The following is a 19,360-nucleotide window of genomic DNA, read 5'->3' as shown; positions in this document are numbered from 1 at the left end:
GTCAAGCAGTCAATTGTTGTGGGAAAAATTGGCTAAAGAATGACAGCACAGAAATCATGTTTAATCCCACTTTATTAAGCAAAAAAACAAGAAAAACTGTATTATGTGAAACAGTCACAGTTTCAGTCCTTTGCTAAGTCAAAGGCATCCACTCACATCCGACTACAAAATCCTTTCTGCGAGCAGCGAAGACCGTCAAGAGTGTAATTGCTCTCATTTCCGTTTAAAAAATAAATACATAGTCATGTTCAAATCTTCCCTCAGTGATTCCATTTCAAATACCGTACACAAAGCTAACACAGCCAGAGGTTCAATAGTAGAGGTGAGAACATCTGAAAGAGGAAGTCCCTGAAGAAAGGACCACAACAGCAGCTGTCAAAGCATTTCACACGGGAGACTTCACTTCCGACATTACGCAACACCTCCAAAACACATACACGCACACACATTTCATGTCACACCCACATATCTGATATTATTACTGGTCATACTTGCTGCAAAGCCATTAAATCACACATCTACACAGATCTGACCGCTAGAACGAAGACAAGAAAAGCAAAGAGTGAAAGAACACAATGCTGCTCATCCACCTCACTGAACCCACAGCCTAGACAAACAAACAGTGTTACGTATTGAATCTAGATCAATGACTGAGGCGGAGATGTGGATAAAAAGGATTTTGGCTAAGTTTAATAAATGTCCCATGTATTTCATACATTCACTGTATAATAATTAGAAAAGTGTCGTGAAATCAAAACGCCTGTAGTATTTAGTTTTATAAGATGAGTTTGGGTGATCAAATGACAGCTTTTGAAAAGAATAACGATGTGCATATTGAAGTCAGTGGCTTAGCAACTGTGTTGTTGGCTTAGGAAGTGTAACCTCCGTGTGACTGCGTCATGAAGAGGTCAGGAGTTTCATTTGTAAGGACTGAAAATACGAGGAACGGTGAGGTAGCTTCTGTACAAAGGGGCCGTTGAGCCAGTGTGTTCAAGGTGTTTCTTCATAACAATAGTACAGCAGGTGTTTTCCAGCTGTTCAGAATGCTGATGAAGTAAAACACAACCCCCCCCCTTGCCTCTCTAAAATGTGTAACTAGTTTCTGGTAGTTTTCTGAAGCAGTAAACACTGACTGTAACTGAATGGCTCAGTGAGGCTACTAAAAGATATACCAGAGATCTGTTCAACTACTGACTGGGCTCATCCGGGACTATGGAGTCAAGACATGGAAGTCGGTGTAGAGTGTCACAGTAATGGGCTCATATGTCGGTTTGATGGCTCCACATAGCATTGAACACTGTGCAGTATGTGTATCTTTACACTGGAATGACATATTATCCCTTGCAGTGTTTTTTATGGGAGTAAGGGGAAAGTGTTGGAGGAAGGCACATCCATCTTCTTCTGCAGGATAGAAAGTCATCATTCAGGAAGCTGTTTATTGTGATGGACAGAAGCACAGAAGTCAATAGTAGTGTACACTGTCTGCAGCCATACAAACACCAATATATTTAATATATTCCAATATTAATATATTTAAAAAAACAATTCTACATCCCTGGAGTGTATTTGAACCGTAAGCATAGAAATGTGGACGGGTGGGAATGTTATATTTTAAGAACAAGTACGTCATGTCCACAGCATGCTCTAACTACCATGGTAGAAATAAATCAAAGGCTCAGTACCTTATTTGGAACTACTGCATTTGCATCCTAAGAAGGCGTCGCCTACCCTGAGTAGCAGAGTGTAAAAACCCATGTTAAAGAGATTTTTTTTTAAACCACTATATATACTTAATGAAGCATACTGATAACACAAATTGGTCTCTTAAAGCCTTTCTCAAAACACTGCTACACTGAAACCAAGATTAGGACATGGAGTAACCAATCTGAGATCAGTCAAAAAACAAAGTTATCTGGTACCTCAGAAGCAGGGCCGTCGTCGTCTGGAGCTGGTATGATTCTACCAGTCATGGACCCCACTCCAAGCACCTTGGGCGATTTATCAGCTTTAGGTGTTCCTTCCAGGACCACGACAATGTACTCTCTCTTTGGACCTTCTGCCAGGGTCTCAGCAGCTACTTCTTCCACCACCACAGGGCTTACTACTTCTGCAGCAGGGGTTGCCGCAACTTCTTCCTCAACTGTGGTGGTGACTGGTTCTTCAGCAAGAGCTGTGGTAACATCAGGTTCTACTAGTGCCAAGGCTTCCTCAACCACTGGTGCAGCCTCCATTGGTGCAGGGACCTCTTCTGCTGGTGCAACCTCTACTGGTGCTGGGGCCTCTTCGACAACTGGTGCAACCTCTACTGTGGCTGGGGCCTCTACGACAACTGGTGCAACCTCTACTGGGGCTGGGGCTTCTTCGACAACTGGTGCTGGGGACTCTTCGCCAACTGGTGCAACCTCTACTGGTGCAGGGGCCTCTTCTGCTGGTGCAACCTCTACTGTGGCTGGGGCCTCTTCGACAACTGGTGCAACCTCTACTGGTGCAGGGGCCTCTTCTGCTGGTGCAACCTCTACTGTGGCTGGGGCCTCTTCGACAACTGGTGCAACCTCTACTGGTGCAGGGGCTTCTTCAGCAGGTGCAGCCTCTACTGGTGCAGGGACCTCTTCTGTGGGTGCAGGTTCTACTGGGGCAAGGGCCTCTTCTGCTGGTTTAGTAGCCTCCTCAACTGGTGCCACGGACTCATCGATGTCTTCAACAGCTGATGCCACCTCTTCCTTTACTTCAGTGATCTTTGGTACGTCTAGAGCAGAGGCAGCTGCCAGCGGCACTGAAACACAAAATCCAGCCATCCAAACATCACTGATGCTGAAGTTATATATTTTTTCCCACATTAAGGTAACTCAACTTGTGGTGTTTAACCAAATCCAGTGACAGCAAATCTATCTGGTGGATTGCGACAACGTGCAGGTGCAACGTCAACAGCAGTTGCAGTAGAAGAAGGTGCAACAGGAAAGCAGTTTTAGTCGCTACGGGTGTCGATGTAGTGCCATAAACCAATGAAGATCTTCCATATCAGAATACGAGTATATGATAAATATCAACACGCACGTACGTATGCGATTTCTTTCCCTTTTCCACAAAACATGCAGCGGTGCTGATACACAGTATCTGTGAAGAGACTGGGAATTTTGAACAATACAAATGGAACATACTTTAGGTCATCGTGCACATATCGAACCATGCAGAAGGTAAGGGTTGTGTGTCTTGACAAATACAGGTCACAGTGCATCTCTCAAAGTAGAGTTGGGCGCAGAAAGCAGTGAGAAGAAAATGCAATGCATATGAAAATGCATTTATTAAGTGTGCATTTCAATCAAGCTGAAATGCTCACTTAATAAATGAAAAGAGCGAGCTTACGTCTGCAAGTTCCATGTAGAACAACATTCAATATGAGAGACTTTAAAGTGGAATGGATAGCTAGAAAAGATCCTTAAAAGCTCCAATACAAATTAGGATTAAAAGACCAATTCAGACAAATTAAAGACGGCAGTAAACCTTTCCGCTTTGATAAAGGTTTTATTGTGTGGCTTGATGAGTTACCCTAAAATGTTCACAGTGCTCATTAACCAGTTATAAGTCAAATAAAATAATGATCACATATGGGTTAAATCACTCGGTGACTAGTTTCACATTACACTGAAGATAAAAAGAGCACACTGCAGCAGTTACACTTTGTACAGAGCCATCTCCTTTTGCTGTCGGGTATACACAACTGCTCTTTGACAAGTGGCGAGGAAGTGCAACAATACAGAGATTTTCAATGAAAAACAGTGTTTGGTCAAATCTCGTGAAATAGCATTAGGCCCTTCGAAACAAAAATATACCAATAATATAACAGTATTTGAGGGCTGTTCCTGCCAATTCTGTGTTCACAGTGATCACATTTATTTCACCCATAACTGCATAAGAGTCACATAAAGACCTCTTTGCCACTTTGGAAATGTTTCCCTGTGGTGTGCAGCTGTACACCAAGAGGAGCCTGCTGAGTAGAGGGCTCCGTTATAATCTGAACAAATATAGACATCGCACACGGTGATCTACGCTGCACACCAACAGAAATCTTACGAGAAGAAACGCTTCAATTGCACAATGCTGCGCCCGATACCCACTCCAATAAATATGAGAGAAAATAATATACAGCTTTAGGAAATTAATAGAGGATGATGAACAAGAGGTGAACCCAGGCACCCAAGGAGAAGCAACTACCCTCTAGGGGTTCTAGACAGTGAGCTACCAGTGTTACTGTTCTCAGTGGCTCTTAATTGAAAGTGGTTTAGAGATAGTCGAGGTTGTGTCTGGTAGTGCGTGTGTGTGTGTGTATGTTTCCCTATAATGACTGTGTGGATCTTCAGGCCTCAGAGGCAGCTGCCTCCTCCTCCACCACCACCTCAGGTGAAGAAGTCGTACCGTTGCTGTCGGGCTCCTCGGCGGGGACGGCGGCTGGCTCTGCGGCAGCCTGGACCGCTTCGGCTATGTGAGCCACTTCTTCCGCAACCGTCTCCACTTCCCGCGCTGCCTCAGCGATCTCCTCCGCCACCTCGGCAACCTCCTCCGCCACGGCCTCGGAAACCGCCTCGGCTACGGTCTCTGCCTCGCCATCAGCGGCCGCCTCCTCTTCGCCGGCCTCCTCAGCTGCCACTTCCCCCTCCTCCTCCTCTCCAACTGGAACACAAGAAGCAGAAGGAGCACATTAGCCAGAGTACCACTACCACGCTCTTCTATCTACTACAGTAAGCAGCCACCCTCCCTCAACGATATCAAATCAGCGGTGCAGCTGCTCTGTGCTTTCTACAGACACAGACGCTGCATGTTAGAAGATAAATCAGCATTTTAAAAAGCGGCATTATTATTATATTATCAGCAGCTGGGTTTCCATCCAAGGTGTGTTGAACTACACAACGGAGAGGGCGCACTCAAATGTAGTAGAGCTGTCACTCTTTATTCAAAATCCAAACCACCCTTACAACAGTGGGATACAAAGAACACCATCTGACCGGTAACAATCTTACTGTGGAAAAACACCTCCTGTTGCAGTTCATCCATGTCCGTCCAAAGTATCATCTCTTCATTATTTTTATACTTTTAAATGTGAAAGTGTCATAATTAGCATAGCTAGCACATGAATTATTGAGTTACGGCCAAAAACGTGTTGGACGTTTGTGCCAAAATTAAAGAAATTTTCACAAAAAAAAAACGTGTTTCTGGGATAACGTGTTCATGAGATATCGTGTTTCTGAGATATCGTGTTTCTGAGATATGGTGTTCATGAGAACGGACCGGACGGACATACGGTTCAACGATGCAGAGCGAGGGTACGTGACTTTCTTAGGAATGTTTTTGAACAGTTGCACGTTAGTTTCTCATTCATTCAAACTTGATGTTTTTCTTTTGAAGTGACAGCTCTACAATGTAGATGACAAAAAGACGTGTGCTGAATATCTTTGTCAAAGATAACGGGTTGTTCAAATGTCGGGTGCTTTCAGATAGTGAGCGTTGTTCTTTCATGTACACACAACAGCAGATGTGCCCCTCTCCTGAACTCGCACAGCTCTTAGCTGCTGCATTCAAGGTTTATGGGCGGGGGGGGTTACACGGGTCTTTTCAGTGCAAACTGTTGTCATCCGGTCATGCCGGGACGCTTTGACTGTCAAGTCTGTGCGCTCGGAGATCAGGATCGGACCAGCCGGGGCCGTATGCCGAGGTGGCCTGTGTTGTATCCACATGCTGTCCACACCTCAGTGGTCTCAGTGAGGTGTGGACAGCATGTGGACACAACACAGACAGTTTATTAAATGTAGGTCTCCATCATCATCTCCTGTGGACAGCAATGGGAAGAGAGGACAACCAGGCTGGAGCACAGCTTGCTCTCTGAGTCCTGTTAAGTTACTGATGATGAAAATGATTTAAAATAAAAGCTTTTATACAACAGGGAAAAAAGATAGGAAAATGAGCTTTGTCAGCAGCCATTCTCCAATAACTCAACTACTACTACAGGGAGGAAGAGAAGGCAGCAAAGAAAAAAAAAAAAAAAAAAGTACGGGGGACTTTTATTGTGAAGAATTTATAGGAAATGAAATCTACCGTTTTTATAGCTGCTCTTTTGACCGCAAAATATATCCGATGGCCATCATTGAGGTTGCGTTAACTGTCAACACACATGTGGGGACACAGCTGAGCTCCGTTGTGGTGCATCCGATCACAAGAGGTGCATTGCAAAGACAAGTGTAACCTCGTTAGAAGAAGTGTATATCAGCTGTGTAAAACATGAGACGGACAGGCCGTTGGATGGAAACCTAGCAGGCTGATCCAGAAGCACTTCTTGTAGACAAGCCACTTCTAAAACACACCACTGCCTCAGTGAATACTTCTCCTGGGAAAAAACAACAAAGAGGCGACACATTCACGACACTAAACCGCATGCAAACTCAAAGACAGGGAGGGGCATGACATAGACAGGAGGGGGGGGGGGGGCAGGGGGAAGGAGAGGAGTGCGGGTCAAGGTGCAGGGTAGAAGGGGGTCAAGTTGAATCTTGGTTCTTACCATCCAATTAACAAACTACGTGCTATCTGGAGCTCCGACAGCGAGTCTGACAGCGAGCCCAAGTAGGTTGAGCTTCTTTAATCTTTAAACAGAGAGATCCTCCACCATTTCATCCACATTGACCATCAGCAGAAACACACAGAGTTGTGGGAGACTGGTCCAGGAGTCCACTTTGACTCGATCAACACTTGAGCGGTGACTATTGGGATCGACAATAGCCAGCTGGTCCGTTAGAATTTCATGATATGGGTAAAATGCAGTGGCGGGCCGTCAGGGCCTGCAAGGCCTGCAAGGCCTTCTCTGCTGGCCTAAACAGAATCACAAAGCTATATCTATTTTATCATTTAATATTTTTTCTTAAATACACTACATGTATTATAATTTATAAAAATATTTTTCCCATTATCTTATTTTCTCATTGCACAGCTACTGTCTTCCTCAGTTGCTCTGCTTCCAGTGCAGCTTGTTTTAAGTAGAGCTTTTATCCAATCAGATCTCACCTCTGTGTCTCTAGGTAAGAAGAGAGGCCCGAGGCCTGCAGACTCTCACCTGCAGCCAGTGCAGATTAAAGTAAATGGGGACGATATTGTTGATTGTCATAGTGTTCAACCAATCAGATCTTTAGTTTGACATGTTGGGCGTATTCTTTGACTGTCAGAGCCTGCGCTCAGGCCTATGACATCAGCATTACATGCCGCTCAGTGTCCGTGTGTAGCTTTCCCGCGAGGTGCAGAGTGTGCTGTAATTGGTCAGTGGGCGAGCACGTGACTATCGTAAAACGAAACTTAACAGCCAGCAGAGGCTGATGGGTAGTGAATCACATCACGTGATGCAGCTCAGCCAATCAAAATGCATTCTGACTGAGTGAGATGCACCATGAGAGAGGGTGCTGAGACGAGGAAAGACATTGCAGAGCAGGACGTTCAACGCTCAAATTGTGAAAATAAAATCCTATGATAATCTCTTTGGGTCGCTGCTTGTCATTAAGGAATCATGGTGGATCCCACAGCCAGACCAGTTGAGAACATTATATTTTCCTGAATTTAGGCTTTTGCATTTTCTAAATGCTCTAGCATTATTCAAACGACTCGTACCGAACGGTTTAATGCGAAGACGTACATAGCTACAGCATTAAAAATGAATAATAGCTGTGGCGCCGTAATGTGGTTATAAGGTGGTATTTCAGCTGCAGGACAGCAGTGAAGGCCCAGGTATAAAATGCACGGCCCGCCACTGGTAAAATGCTCAAGACATGAGCATACAACATGGAGGAGCTGCTAGTTCTGCATTTATCCCCACTGTCCTTTTAAAAGTGCAGGCATCTCCCGCTAAATGTAACAATACCAACTATAGGTCAATGTTATGGCCATCAGTGAGCATCACTTCAGTGTTAATGTTTAGAAAAATACAATAACTGTATTTTCTCTACCTGGTGCAAGCCTGGAGGGGATCATGCATTAACATTTATTTTTTAGAATATATATAATATATTTTGGGGACATTTATGGCTGTATGGTTGCAGTGTTTTATAGGATTGTCGACTGCTGTTAACCGGCCGTGAGGTGCTGCAAGTCATCGACAGCTGCTTCAGTTTGGAGTTTTCTTTACGCTTGGAATTCAGAATTGTTCCGATCCACATTTGCACGCCAAGGTAAGACAATGGCGGTTTGTATTCATTCAATTTAGACTTTACAGTGGTGGACATCCAGACACACCTCTATACTGAGTCTACGCTTCTAGTATTCTTCCTCCTTTTAGAAAACTATCGAAAGATGAACCCCGTAGCTAGAAAAGCTCAATCCGGGATCATGATCAAAGGAAGCGACTTGCAACCATTTAATCCACTCTAATGTTTTGTAATGCTACTTTCATACTGAAAACACGACTGCTCTGAAAAGGTTTCCCCAAGTCTCAATGCATAACGATTTATTTGAATGATTTTTGAAGTGGCCCTTTGCGGCTGCAAATACAGTGGATGAATAGAATAATTGCTCACCACAGATACATCTACAGCACATGTTCACCAAATGTCCCGCATAAACAAATCCTCTCCTTAAAACCCACAGTGGTGTTGAGCAGTGATGAAGTCCATTGACTAAAGAAAAATCCATTCGAATGTTTCAGACTCTTCTGTCGAGTCCATTTATCCTCTTCACAGTGTTGCACATTAATATTTATCAGCAAGAGGGGTAAACAAAAAAAGAATGGACGGTGCACGGAATCAATATCCTTCACAGACTTGTCCCGAGGTTTTAGGCTGAGTGGAGCACTCTTTCTTTCTTATCAGTACAGGAGGGGGAGGGAGGGAGGAGAGAGGGATTTTTGTTTCCCTTTTCAGATCCAAAGAATCCAGTTCTAGGACGGATCTCCATGCGGCCACAGAGGACCTTAGCTTTACCATTACACTGAAAAGAGCAAAGACACAAAGCATTAGAGAAACGGGAGGAAGGACTCTTGCTCTCTCAAAAGAGCCCAGTTCAATTTACACAAGGTCATCGTCAAACTACAAATCAACCACAGAAGCGGTGTGTAGGTAGCAAAAAACAATAAATAAATGGGTATGAGCTGCTACCAAGATGCACTGGTGAGGTTGATGGCGAGTGCTCTAGTGAGAACAAGCTTTAGTCATCAGCAAACTATGACAAAAGTCAGCAGTTTGTCTCACTTGGAGCAGAGATATCGATTGTTTTTATCTGAAGCCTCTTGGAAACACAGAGAAGTGTGAGGGAGACAATGAAGAGAGAGAAACGAGGGATCGAGTGGTACCAAAGGAAGAGACCGATGGAGACTAAGGCCCAATCCCAAGGTCCCCCCTAAGGCCCTAAACCCAAAACCCTCAGGGACTTAACTGACGTCTCCTGGTAGATGAAATGGTGTGAATACGAATGGAACAACTTTGCTGCAACATTTCACGTTACCATGACAATATGATGTGGGTATTCATTTTACATTTCTTACTCCCTGATTTGAACATCTTCCAGGCACTTTCCTCACAAGATGAGGTCATTTCAAATAATCTATTCACTCATTTTTGTCAAAACAGCTTTAATGACAAAATCTTTAATCCTTAATGTTTCTGAGTAAATGCAATACGACAGGCTGAACACCCATGTGGCGTCTTCTTTGTTTAACACTGGTAACCCCGTGTTTAACGTTATATTGCTATGAATTGTGGGTAATTCCCTTGAGCAAAGTCGACAGAAATGTGGAGTGACGGAAAGTGTTCCTAATGTCTGAAAGAGTCCTAAAACACTGGATGATTTGACAGTAGAACAGAACTAAACCCTGGAGGACCTTAAAGCCTGTGAGACTGGAGATTGGGATTGGGCCTAAGCCTTTTGGCCAGTAGGATAAAAATTCAGGAGAGTTGAGACTGGGGTCACATGGGAGGACGGATTTGTCAAAATTGGATTGGCCGAGTATAGCCAAGCTCTATGCAGAATAGGATTATGTTAAAAATGAGTTGCAAATATGGGCACCGACACAGCTTAGCTCCTCAGGATACTCTGATACTAAATGATTGCTGTAAATGTATTTATGTTCCTCAGTTCAAACCCCTCCCCATTTTAAAAACCTGTTCCGCTAACCTCTTTGTTCTATCCTTTTCTTATATTGTGCAAATTGAGTTCATCGGTAGAATCCATAATTTAACCTATATTGACTGATATCTTTATTTTCATGTCATGAACGTGCCCAACCCTCAAATTACAGCTGCAGTGGACACATTCCATTAAGTTTCATTCAATTACAAAATAACAGGTTACTTCACCGCTCGGTCTTAAACTATTCTGCCTTCTCTCCCAGACCTGGTGAATAACATCTGCTACAAAAAAAGGCTGCTTTCCTGAAGCGCAAGCTCAAGGTTTCCATAGACATCCAGCCAAAAGAAATCTACATGAATGGAAGTCATTTTACTAAAGAGTACATCCCTCATGTCCCCGTAGACAGGACAGTAAAACAAAAAGTGCTCCTCATTCTCAGTTTCACCTATAGCTCACCCAACAAACCTCTATTTTGTGTGATTGTCTCCGTTTTAGGTGTGGCCATTTTAATGTGTACGTCACTTGACTAATTACCTTCCCGCCGTTGGCGGGCTGATCTTGGAACCATGAGTGTTAAAACAAATACACAATGATTAGTGCCATCATGAACTTTCATTGCAACCAATGTTGGAGTCAGGATAGTAAAAGTAGCCCATAGACGCCCAATCCAGCCCATAACCGAACTCAACACAGCATTTTAGTGAGCATTCAGAAAGTGTTCAGGCAGTGTTAATGAATGGAATGCTGAAGGTGTTGTGACGTACCCTCTTCTTCGTCCCGGCCTGCAAGCAAACAGAAACACCATTCATGTCATAGAATCAAGCCACAGTGACAGTAGCTGAGCAGTGAGGACACGCAGAGGTTCAGCAAAGGTCGTTAACTTTTCTCTTTCCGTTACAGTCGGACGGTCAGTTTACATTCTGTTACAGCTTAAGAACAATGACTTTTGATATGCATTTCAATCAATTAGTTTCTGTACAAACATGCTAGTTATGCCATTTGTTGTCTTAGGTATGCTTTTTGAAATGGATATTCAATTTCCAACATTATTGTTATTTATCACACAGGATTTGTCCTTTGGGGAGCAACGAATGCATTAACTTAACTTCGTAAAAATGGAATATTTGGTTTGAAGGTGGACAAAAGATTCCTCAAGTAAAAAATGCAGTTCTACAACCCCTAAAACTGTAGTTCTGTGGAACCAACTACATTTGTCAATGCTTGGAGGTGATCCTTTCTGACCGTATGTGATGGATAGACTTAGCATAAGCAAAGTCTTTTACACAGTGGATTTATCTTCTACACATTAGTGTCTGTGCAGTGATTGTGCTGCTGCTGATGGGATTTGGGAGCACACTGTCATTTGGTACATTTGATCCATTCATACTTGTCAAATGGATCAAATTAACTTATCTCCTCCACATTGGGATGGATGAGATAAGTGGGCACGGGCAGTTAAGATTCTGCTAGCCAGAACCAATAGAAAGCAGACTATCAGGGATCACAAACACTGATATGATACTCAAACTAAATACACACAGTCGTGTGTACTGGACCAGAGGATGTTTGTATTGAGAGGAAATGAGTCTCTGCTGTGTTTCCTTACTGCACTCTGCTGTGCTACAACGCTAACCATTAGAGCCGCCCACTTTTAAACCTACGGGTGACGGCACAGAGACCATGTCCATATTTTACGGTCTACAGTGTCGAGGCAACCTCGATCTTAAAGCGTGCAACTTTCAGTCGACGGCGTTGAAACAATCGTCCGGCTGGACTAGATCCAGTAACCGCTTGATGATTGACATCAAACCATCTCACTGGCAATGCACTGGAGAAGGATGTGGAGATCCAAAAGGGATCTGAAAATCTCCCATCTTCTGAATACCAGAAAGTACGCAGAGTGAAAACTCTCCGTCTGGCCTGAACACTAATTCTGTGAGCGACTTGATGACAGAACAAAATGAAAGTATAAAACAACATCATGTTGTCATCGTTTGAGTATGTGAATAAACTGGCACAAACCCAATGTGCATTACAGTTAGCGAGCTAGTGGAGGGGATCTGGTCTTGAATCAACACTAGTGTAGTCTGGTAGAGTGGTGGAAAAGAGTGGCAGGTGAGGAATACTTACTCTTAGGGGGCCATGGCTTAGGTACCCACTCGACCTTGGGTCTGGCATTGAGTTCTGCAATGCGGTCGTCGAACCTGGCGCCGTCTGTGCTCACAGTGCTGTATGCCTGTGGGAGGAGGAAAGAAGTTCCAGTTCGTAAAATGAAAGGATTTAAAACTGCAGGTACTTTGCAAATTGTGTCATTCTACAAGATTGGCTCATTTGTTGCACTTGAGTGCTTAAACCTTTTGTTGAGGACACAATGCCAATGGTTTTAAGTGCAGGTTAGTATCGTGGTAGTATCATGATGATCAAATGATGAAAAACAATACAACTTACGTATGACACAGCGCCAACAAAGGCTCCACCACACAGCAGGGTGTAGAGTATGTTCTCTCCAGACCCACCAGGAACGGATGACATCGGTCGCCGTTGCACAACTGGAAAGGATTAAAAGGTCACATGTTAAGCGCTGAATGAACCGCATGACAGGAGCCAATCAATGCCACTTTCATTAATTAACATTGAATGGAAACGTTGGTTGAAGCTCGACAAGGAATAATTCAACAACGACCGTAATGTTGGCAGAGGCAACAGCAAGCGCTACGTTACGTCGTGCAAACAAACCACGTAACCGGTGGGATCCAAACGGAGGCTCCCTGCTAGCGAGGGCATGAATATGTGTTTATCTAGACCGAATATTCAAACGTCTGTTTGGGCCGACAGCCCCAGGTTAGGCAAATTGGTCCGCCGACATATGAGAAGCAACATGACAGGGGACAAGGGATGGTAAATGTCGAGTGTCCCCAGAACTTTATTTCAACCCGGGCCTCTGCAGGTCGCAGGTAGAAAGGTTCCTACTAGTCCCGGGGGAAGGTTCCTGCAGTCCAAAAAGGGGGCTTTAGAGAAGGTTCAAACAGGAAGTGATTCACTGAAAGGAATAGAGTGACAGAACTAGTACTGGACCACTGTCGATCCGTATTGATCCCCCCCTCAAGGTTCGGCACGCACGTGAACCACGGATTACACAGTTTAACGTGAACCATCGCAGGGTGAAATATAGTTTTACTGACGATCGTTATCCATCAACATTCAGTAAAACATGTGATCAGGTCATCATTTATGCTTTCTGTTTGCCGATCTCTGATAATGTTACATTGTAACCAACCAATCAGTGTTTAAACTGGTGAGAAAACTTGAATAAATCGGTTTCACAACATATATAAATAGATATTAGAGATGAATTATGACCTGTTTATAATACCTCTAACAGCTTATAATACATAATTAGGACTACTATTGACAACATTTGTTTTAATCCATTAAAGTACAATAATTAATTAACTTCCTTATCATTTGAATTGAGTGTTTTTATGAAGAAAAAATTGTATCGGCGGCAAAAGAACGTGATCAGGGATCTCTAGAAGTTCTATTTGCTTCCTTTTTTCTTTTGTGCTGATCCGATCGGTTACCGGATCCGTGACTCTGATCCGTACCGTGAGTTGTATGATACTTTGCACCACTAGACAGAACACAGAGGATGATAAACCTCGCCTTCACTGTTCACATCGGCTGCTTTGCCTCCATGTGTCCTCACTGTTGATGACACTTGACCCACGGCAGCTTTTCAAAAGATCCCACAGGTCTGGATAACAACAATGTGCTGCACAAGCCCGAAGCTTCAGCTCTCAGTGTAGAAGGAGATATGGTGAGAAAGCACCCAGAGGCTCACGATGCCTCACGCTCTGATTGGATTCAGCAGAGTAGATCAAGTTTACCAAAAAATAGGCTCGTCAGGGCTTGTTTGATACCTGCAAGGTGATGCATACACCCTCGTGTACGCAGTTCGGTTTGAGCCTGTCACGCAATCCATTTTAATATTTAACAATACTATTTATAAAAAAACTTGACTGGAGTCCACACCTTTTACCAATACTCCTGACATCACATCACTTAAACAAAGTCAGTTTTTAACATTTCATTATAAAAACTGTGTAAATCAATGAACTCTGCACCTAAACAGCACCCAAATGAATTCCTTTCATAAAACAGATCCAGGTAACAGGACACACGAGTGCCTTGCAGTTCTTTCAACTGACTCCAAACATTGTCAGAGTTGATTGATAATGTTTTTCCTCATGTTGAGTGTTTAATGTGAAGATGTCGGCCATATTATCTGCTGTTTACATTCCTTATGATGCTAATTCAAGAGTTGCGCTCCAGGACTGCACTACTGTTTTAGTTTTGTTCGTCACGTGTTTGTTGTGTTGCAGCTGAATTTCGTTGTGCTTCCCTGTGTTGCATAATGCCAATGAATGATCCTTGAACAGATAGCAGAAGTGGCAATTTTGGTCTGAACATTTTGGGTGGGGCCACACAATATTCACACGAGAAAATGTGATGATGCAATCCAAACATACGGCTGTACGTGAGTGAGAGAGTGGAGACACTGCCATGACCAATGTATCACCAACAGCAGTGGCGACCGAATTTCAGCCGAATAACACCGTCTAAAAATCACACGATGAAGATCTGACTACATATCTTACCATACCAACACATATGACCACCAAAGGTCAACATCCAACAGCCTGCCTGATCATGGCCAGCAACCAAAGGTGCATTTGTCATCTGTTGAGCAACCTCATCCTTTTAAACATTGTACATGCAATCCAAAAGTTTGTTTTTGAATAATGGCTGAAGTGCCCGAAAATAGGGTTTTTAATACGCATTTAAATATGCATTTGAAAAGGCCAGGGTTCACCGAGCCGGCAGACTCGTCATGTCCACGCAAGGCAATGTCGCACTTTCCACAAAGCTTCATACAGGTTAGAATTCTGCCAAGAGCATACCCGTTTATTCAGTCAATTTTTGCTCAAGGTGTAAAGTGCTAAATCGTACCGTAGTTAAATAATCCACACGAGTCATCACGACTATTGTAACGTTAATGTAAGTACAATATCACGTGTACACCCTTGCACCCCTTAAAATCAACCAATGGGATGCTTTTAGGGACCCTGGCTATCAGGCCCCACTCATGATCAGTGCAGTAGGGCCGGGTCTGCCCGACCAAGCAGCATCAGGCACAAAGACACACAAGTTACACACACAACAAAGCAATGTGTTTCTAGAGAAGAGATTTCATTCAGAACATGACAAATTGCAAACATTTTATGAAGTAGACAAAGCTTTGCCATTATTGCATCTGAAATGGAGAAAAGCCTATAACTTCTTGTACAACAGCGCCCTCTGGTGGGGGCCGTGCCCCGCAGACTCTTAGTGCAAAAACACAGATGGATTGGGGTTGTTCGCTGCTGTATTAATGCTCCGAATAGCGATTAAAGAACATTTAATGTACTCTATGAGGCGGACACTGTCATCAATAATCCTAGATTACATGAAAGGAATCAATGTCATTAACTAGTTGTAGTAGATAGTTTGGCTGTATGGAAGTGGGTTTGTGTGTAGTACTTATCCATAGCCAGTGTACGGGGACTTGTCATGTCCAGTGTTGAGGGGGTTAAACTCTTCCTGTTCTCAGGAACTAATCCGGAGTCCAAGGCTCTGACAGGACACCCTGTTATTTTTACCGGCTAAAGTCTAAGCAAGGTTGGAGTTGGGGGGCTAGTGGAGGGGGATGCAGGTCAAGATGTCGGGAGGATTAGACCATGATACCATCCTCTTGTTAAGTGGTAAAGTGTCTTGCTTAAGGACACATCAACATGAACTAGCGGGTATCGAACTACCGATCCTCTGATTGAAGGACACCCCCTTCAGCTGGTGTTCTATCATTAGGCCGACATCTTCACTCACTCTACCTTAAGTAGTTTCCAATGTTTCCATGTGTCACCTGTGGTTATGTAAGGTCATTATCAGCGATGGAGAGAGAAGCTGCTGACACTGACGTCAGAGAGCTTACGTCAGCCGCACTCTTTACATTAGACTGCAGTCACACGAGCGCATCACGTGACCGACAGCGGCCACCATGTTTCCACGCCACCCGCAGCCCGTGAAGGTCACACACGAACATATACATGCCTCACGTTCGCTTTTCAAACGGCATGAACTTCCCAGAGAAGAGAGAGAGAGGGCGCGTGCCCGCGTTCATTCGGACGCGTGTGCACGGTGAGGCCAGTTTTACACCGGTACCGTATAACGCGTCACATGTCATTTAATTTAAAAAAGGCCAACTGACACAAGCCGAGAAGTGACATGAAGGGCGCTGCGGGTTTGACCTGCAGTCTGCTGCTCTGTTTAACACTCTGGCCGTGGATAGAAGGGAGGTAACTGTCATTCGGAAATACTCCAACCGGGGCTCACAGTATACCCGTACGTCTTGAGACGCACACTTTAAATAAGAAAAATTTAAGTACACCACAAACGTGTTACAGCCCAGCTTCAGCCCCCCACCAAATAAAAAAAGCTCGAGTTGACCTTCACATCCTATGGGCAGCCATTGCCATTATCCAGCTTGGTGGGGGAATGCAGCTATGCAGAAACATTCGCACGAGGACAACGTGTACTATTCCACACACTTCAGTCAGGAGGCGACGGATGATGCGAGAAAACGTCACATTTAAAAGCGCAAGTCTTGCGTTAAAGACAACGGTTAATAATACGAGAAATTCAGATTTTGTGTTTTGCCAATAGTCCCAGTGATGAACACTCACCATCCCGGGGCAACCTGTAGGCTGCTCTCCGCGCCAGAGGCCCACACCTCTGCCAGGCCGCTCTGCAGGAAAACATCGCTGATCTCCGGGATACGGTGGGGGGGAATGAATGTAGCAGTTTCAGCAAGTGCTGGATGAATGAATGAATGGCTGGTCTGGTCAGAAAAACGTGTGCGAGGAGGAGGCGGAGGGCACACTTGCTTTCTGTTGCGCAATGTGGTTGTGCGGCGCTGTTGTATGAAGGGTGCTTAATGCCACAGAAAGAGGAAGGTGAGGAGTATGAGGAGTCATTCGGACCCCTGGAAGAGAAGGACGTTCAACATATAAAAGTGGCTAAAGAGACGACGGACCCTCTCTGATGTTATATTGTAAACAACCAATCCGTGTTTAAATTGACAGGAGAGCTAGCAACGTTAGCAGCAACGTTAGCAGCACCGCTAACGGCTAACGAACAAAGGTTCCGATCAGTTACATTATGATGCGTTCAAGCTTTGTTCAGTTAAAATTAGTATTGGCCAAAGGAAAATTATAACTTTATTAACATGTGTTCACATGTAACCTCATAAAAGTGCTGGTGAGAAACTTGAATACACATAGATGTTCGAAGATGTTTTCACAATAACATCGATAGATATTAGAGATGAATTATGAGCTGTTTACACTAGCTCTAAGCAGCTTATAATACATCATTAAAACTACTAATGACAAGATTTGTTTTTGTCAATAAAAGACCATTGTGTGTTTTCATAAAGAAAAAAACCACTATAAATTGCTATTCTAAAGTAACAGGATGAGATTTGGTATGTTTGATGGTTTACACTGACTTGAGAATGGTTGAAAGGAAAACAACAAACAAATAGCCTGTAGCCTAGACCAGCTGCTATAATCAAACAACAGAGGGATCTGTATCTGCCAATCTATGATCAATAATGATCGGCATTTAGTATAGGCAGCAAAAAAACAGGATCAGGCATATCTAAAAGTTATATTTGCTCCCTTTTTTCTTTTGTGCTGATCTGATCTCTGATCTGATCCGTGACTCTGATCTGTGATACGATCCGAACCGTGAGTTTTATGATCCGTTGCACCACCACAAATAAACACAAGAAGACAATCTGAAATAGATCAGTATGAAGGTGTACATTTCATGGAATTCGTCATCAACCCTCTTCAAAGCAGCATGTGGGGGTTACCATGTCCAAATAACTTTCTCTCACGACTACCACTGATCACAGGGGTGGGCAAACTTTTTGGCTCGGGGGCCACATTGAGTTTTAATATTTGACAGACGGGCCGGGCCAGTAGCAGATGAATGGAGTGTTTGTGTGAACTAAAATAAATTACAAGTAAAAGCCATGACCTGAAAAGTAACTTGCATTTAATTTCAGTGCAGTGTTGTTGGTCACCCTTTTTAACCAGTGCGTCAACATTTGGTGTCAGTTTGGTTGTGGCAATTCTCAGAACAGATCTGAGGTGTTCATCAGTTAGCTGGGATCTTACACGGTATTTTGTTATCGCATTAATGCATATTTTATCGCGCACTTACTTATTAAGTAGTCATTTTTGACACAGTGTTTTTAGTGTAAAGGTTAATACCTGTGGTCTTTTTAGCAGTTTGATTCTTTGATGGATCATACAAATACTTGACTGTCACATCTAACATTATCCGAGCTCTGCTCTGTAATGTCTTTCCTTGTCTCTCCCCCCTGTGTCACGGTGTGGGTACATCTCACTGGCGTCAGTAAACGTATCAGAATACCCTTATTTTATTGGCTAAACTGCATCACGTGACGTGATTTACAACGCATTGGTCGGTGTTTTTCCTGCACCGCTGAACAAGTGCCGTAAATGCTGGAAAGGAGCGTGAATAACTCCGCTGCATGAAGCAAAGGCCCGCGACCCACTGAAAACGGGTCCGCGACGAACCACCAGTTGAGAATCACTGGTCTGCAGGATCATGACGAGCGGTGAACAGCTGTTTGTGTGGAGTGTCTTCCGTCTCTTCCTGTTTCCTTCACCTACATTCCCCTGGGTCCTAAGCCCCTCCAAGTACAGCTTCTTATCACCCTCTATGTATCAACATACATTTAGAACAAATACCACACATATTACACGGTAATCAGCGTTGCATATGTGTCAAACTCTATCGGTGCATCTCCGGTCTGTCTTTGCTCTTTGTCTTTGTTCATCCTGCATCGCTCTGTTCTGTTCTTTAATGTAACGTTACTGGAGCGACGGAGCCTCTCCCAGCTGTTAGCAGACTGTTGTGCTAGCAAGCAGGCTCGCTCGCGAGCTGTACCCAGCATGCAGTTCGGCGGTGAAATTTTATAAATGTACAATTATTAGTGTTACAAATTGTTTATGTGTCACAGACTGTTGTGTGCTGTGGTGTTTTTCTCTGTTAAAGAGCATTAGTTGTGGGTTGTTAATTGTTGTGTTATAAAGTTATGACCATGACTAGGGTTCCCTCTCAATACATATAAGACAACTAG

At 43.7% G+C, this 19,360-nt stretch overlaps 1 protein-coding gene across 4 annotated transcripts; it reads right to left on the bottom strand.

The window, feature by feature from the left end:
* Window positions 1-54: 54 nt before the first annotated feature.
* On the bottom strand, window positions 55-17,097 carry mgarpa (mitochondria localized glutamic acid rich protein a). Of its 4 annotated transcripts, XM_076103547.1 has the most exons (8): window positions 16,869-17,097; window positions 12,538-12,638; window positions 12,220-12,325; window positions 10,854-10,871; window positions 4,414-4,668; window positions 1,920-2,773; window positions 1,683-1,729; window positions 55-1,431 (listed from the first exon to the last, which is right to left on the bottom strand). In XM_076103547.1, the coding sequence occupies exons 1-7, from the start codon at window positions 16,942-16,944 to the stop codon at window positions 1,694-1,696; spliced, it is 1,446 nt and encodes a 481-aa protein (XP_075959662.1). In that variant the 5' UTR covers window positions 16,945-17,097; the 3' UTR covers window positions 55-1,431; window positions 1,683-1,693. The 4 variants fall into 4 exon arrangements, with proteins under 4 accessions (XP_075959662.1, XP_075959664.1, XP_075959663.1 ...); XM_076103549.1 differs by lacking the exon at window positions 1,683-1,729; XM_076103548.1 differs by lacking the exon at window positions 10,854-10,871.
* Between the last annotated feature and the right edge of the window lie 2,263 nt (window positions 17,098-19,360).

Source organism: Anarhichas minor, unplaced genomic scaffold, assembly GCF_050575085.1.
Source record: "Anarhichas minor isolate MPS153535 unplaced genomic scaffold, ASM5057508v1 ptg000028l, whole genome shotgun sequence".
NCBI classification, from domain to species: domain Eukaryota; kingdom Metazoa; phylum Chordata; class Actinopteri; order Perciformes; family Anarhichadidae; genus Anarhichas; species Anarhichas minor.
This window is presented reverse-complemented; position numbering and strand designations above follow the sequence as displayed.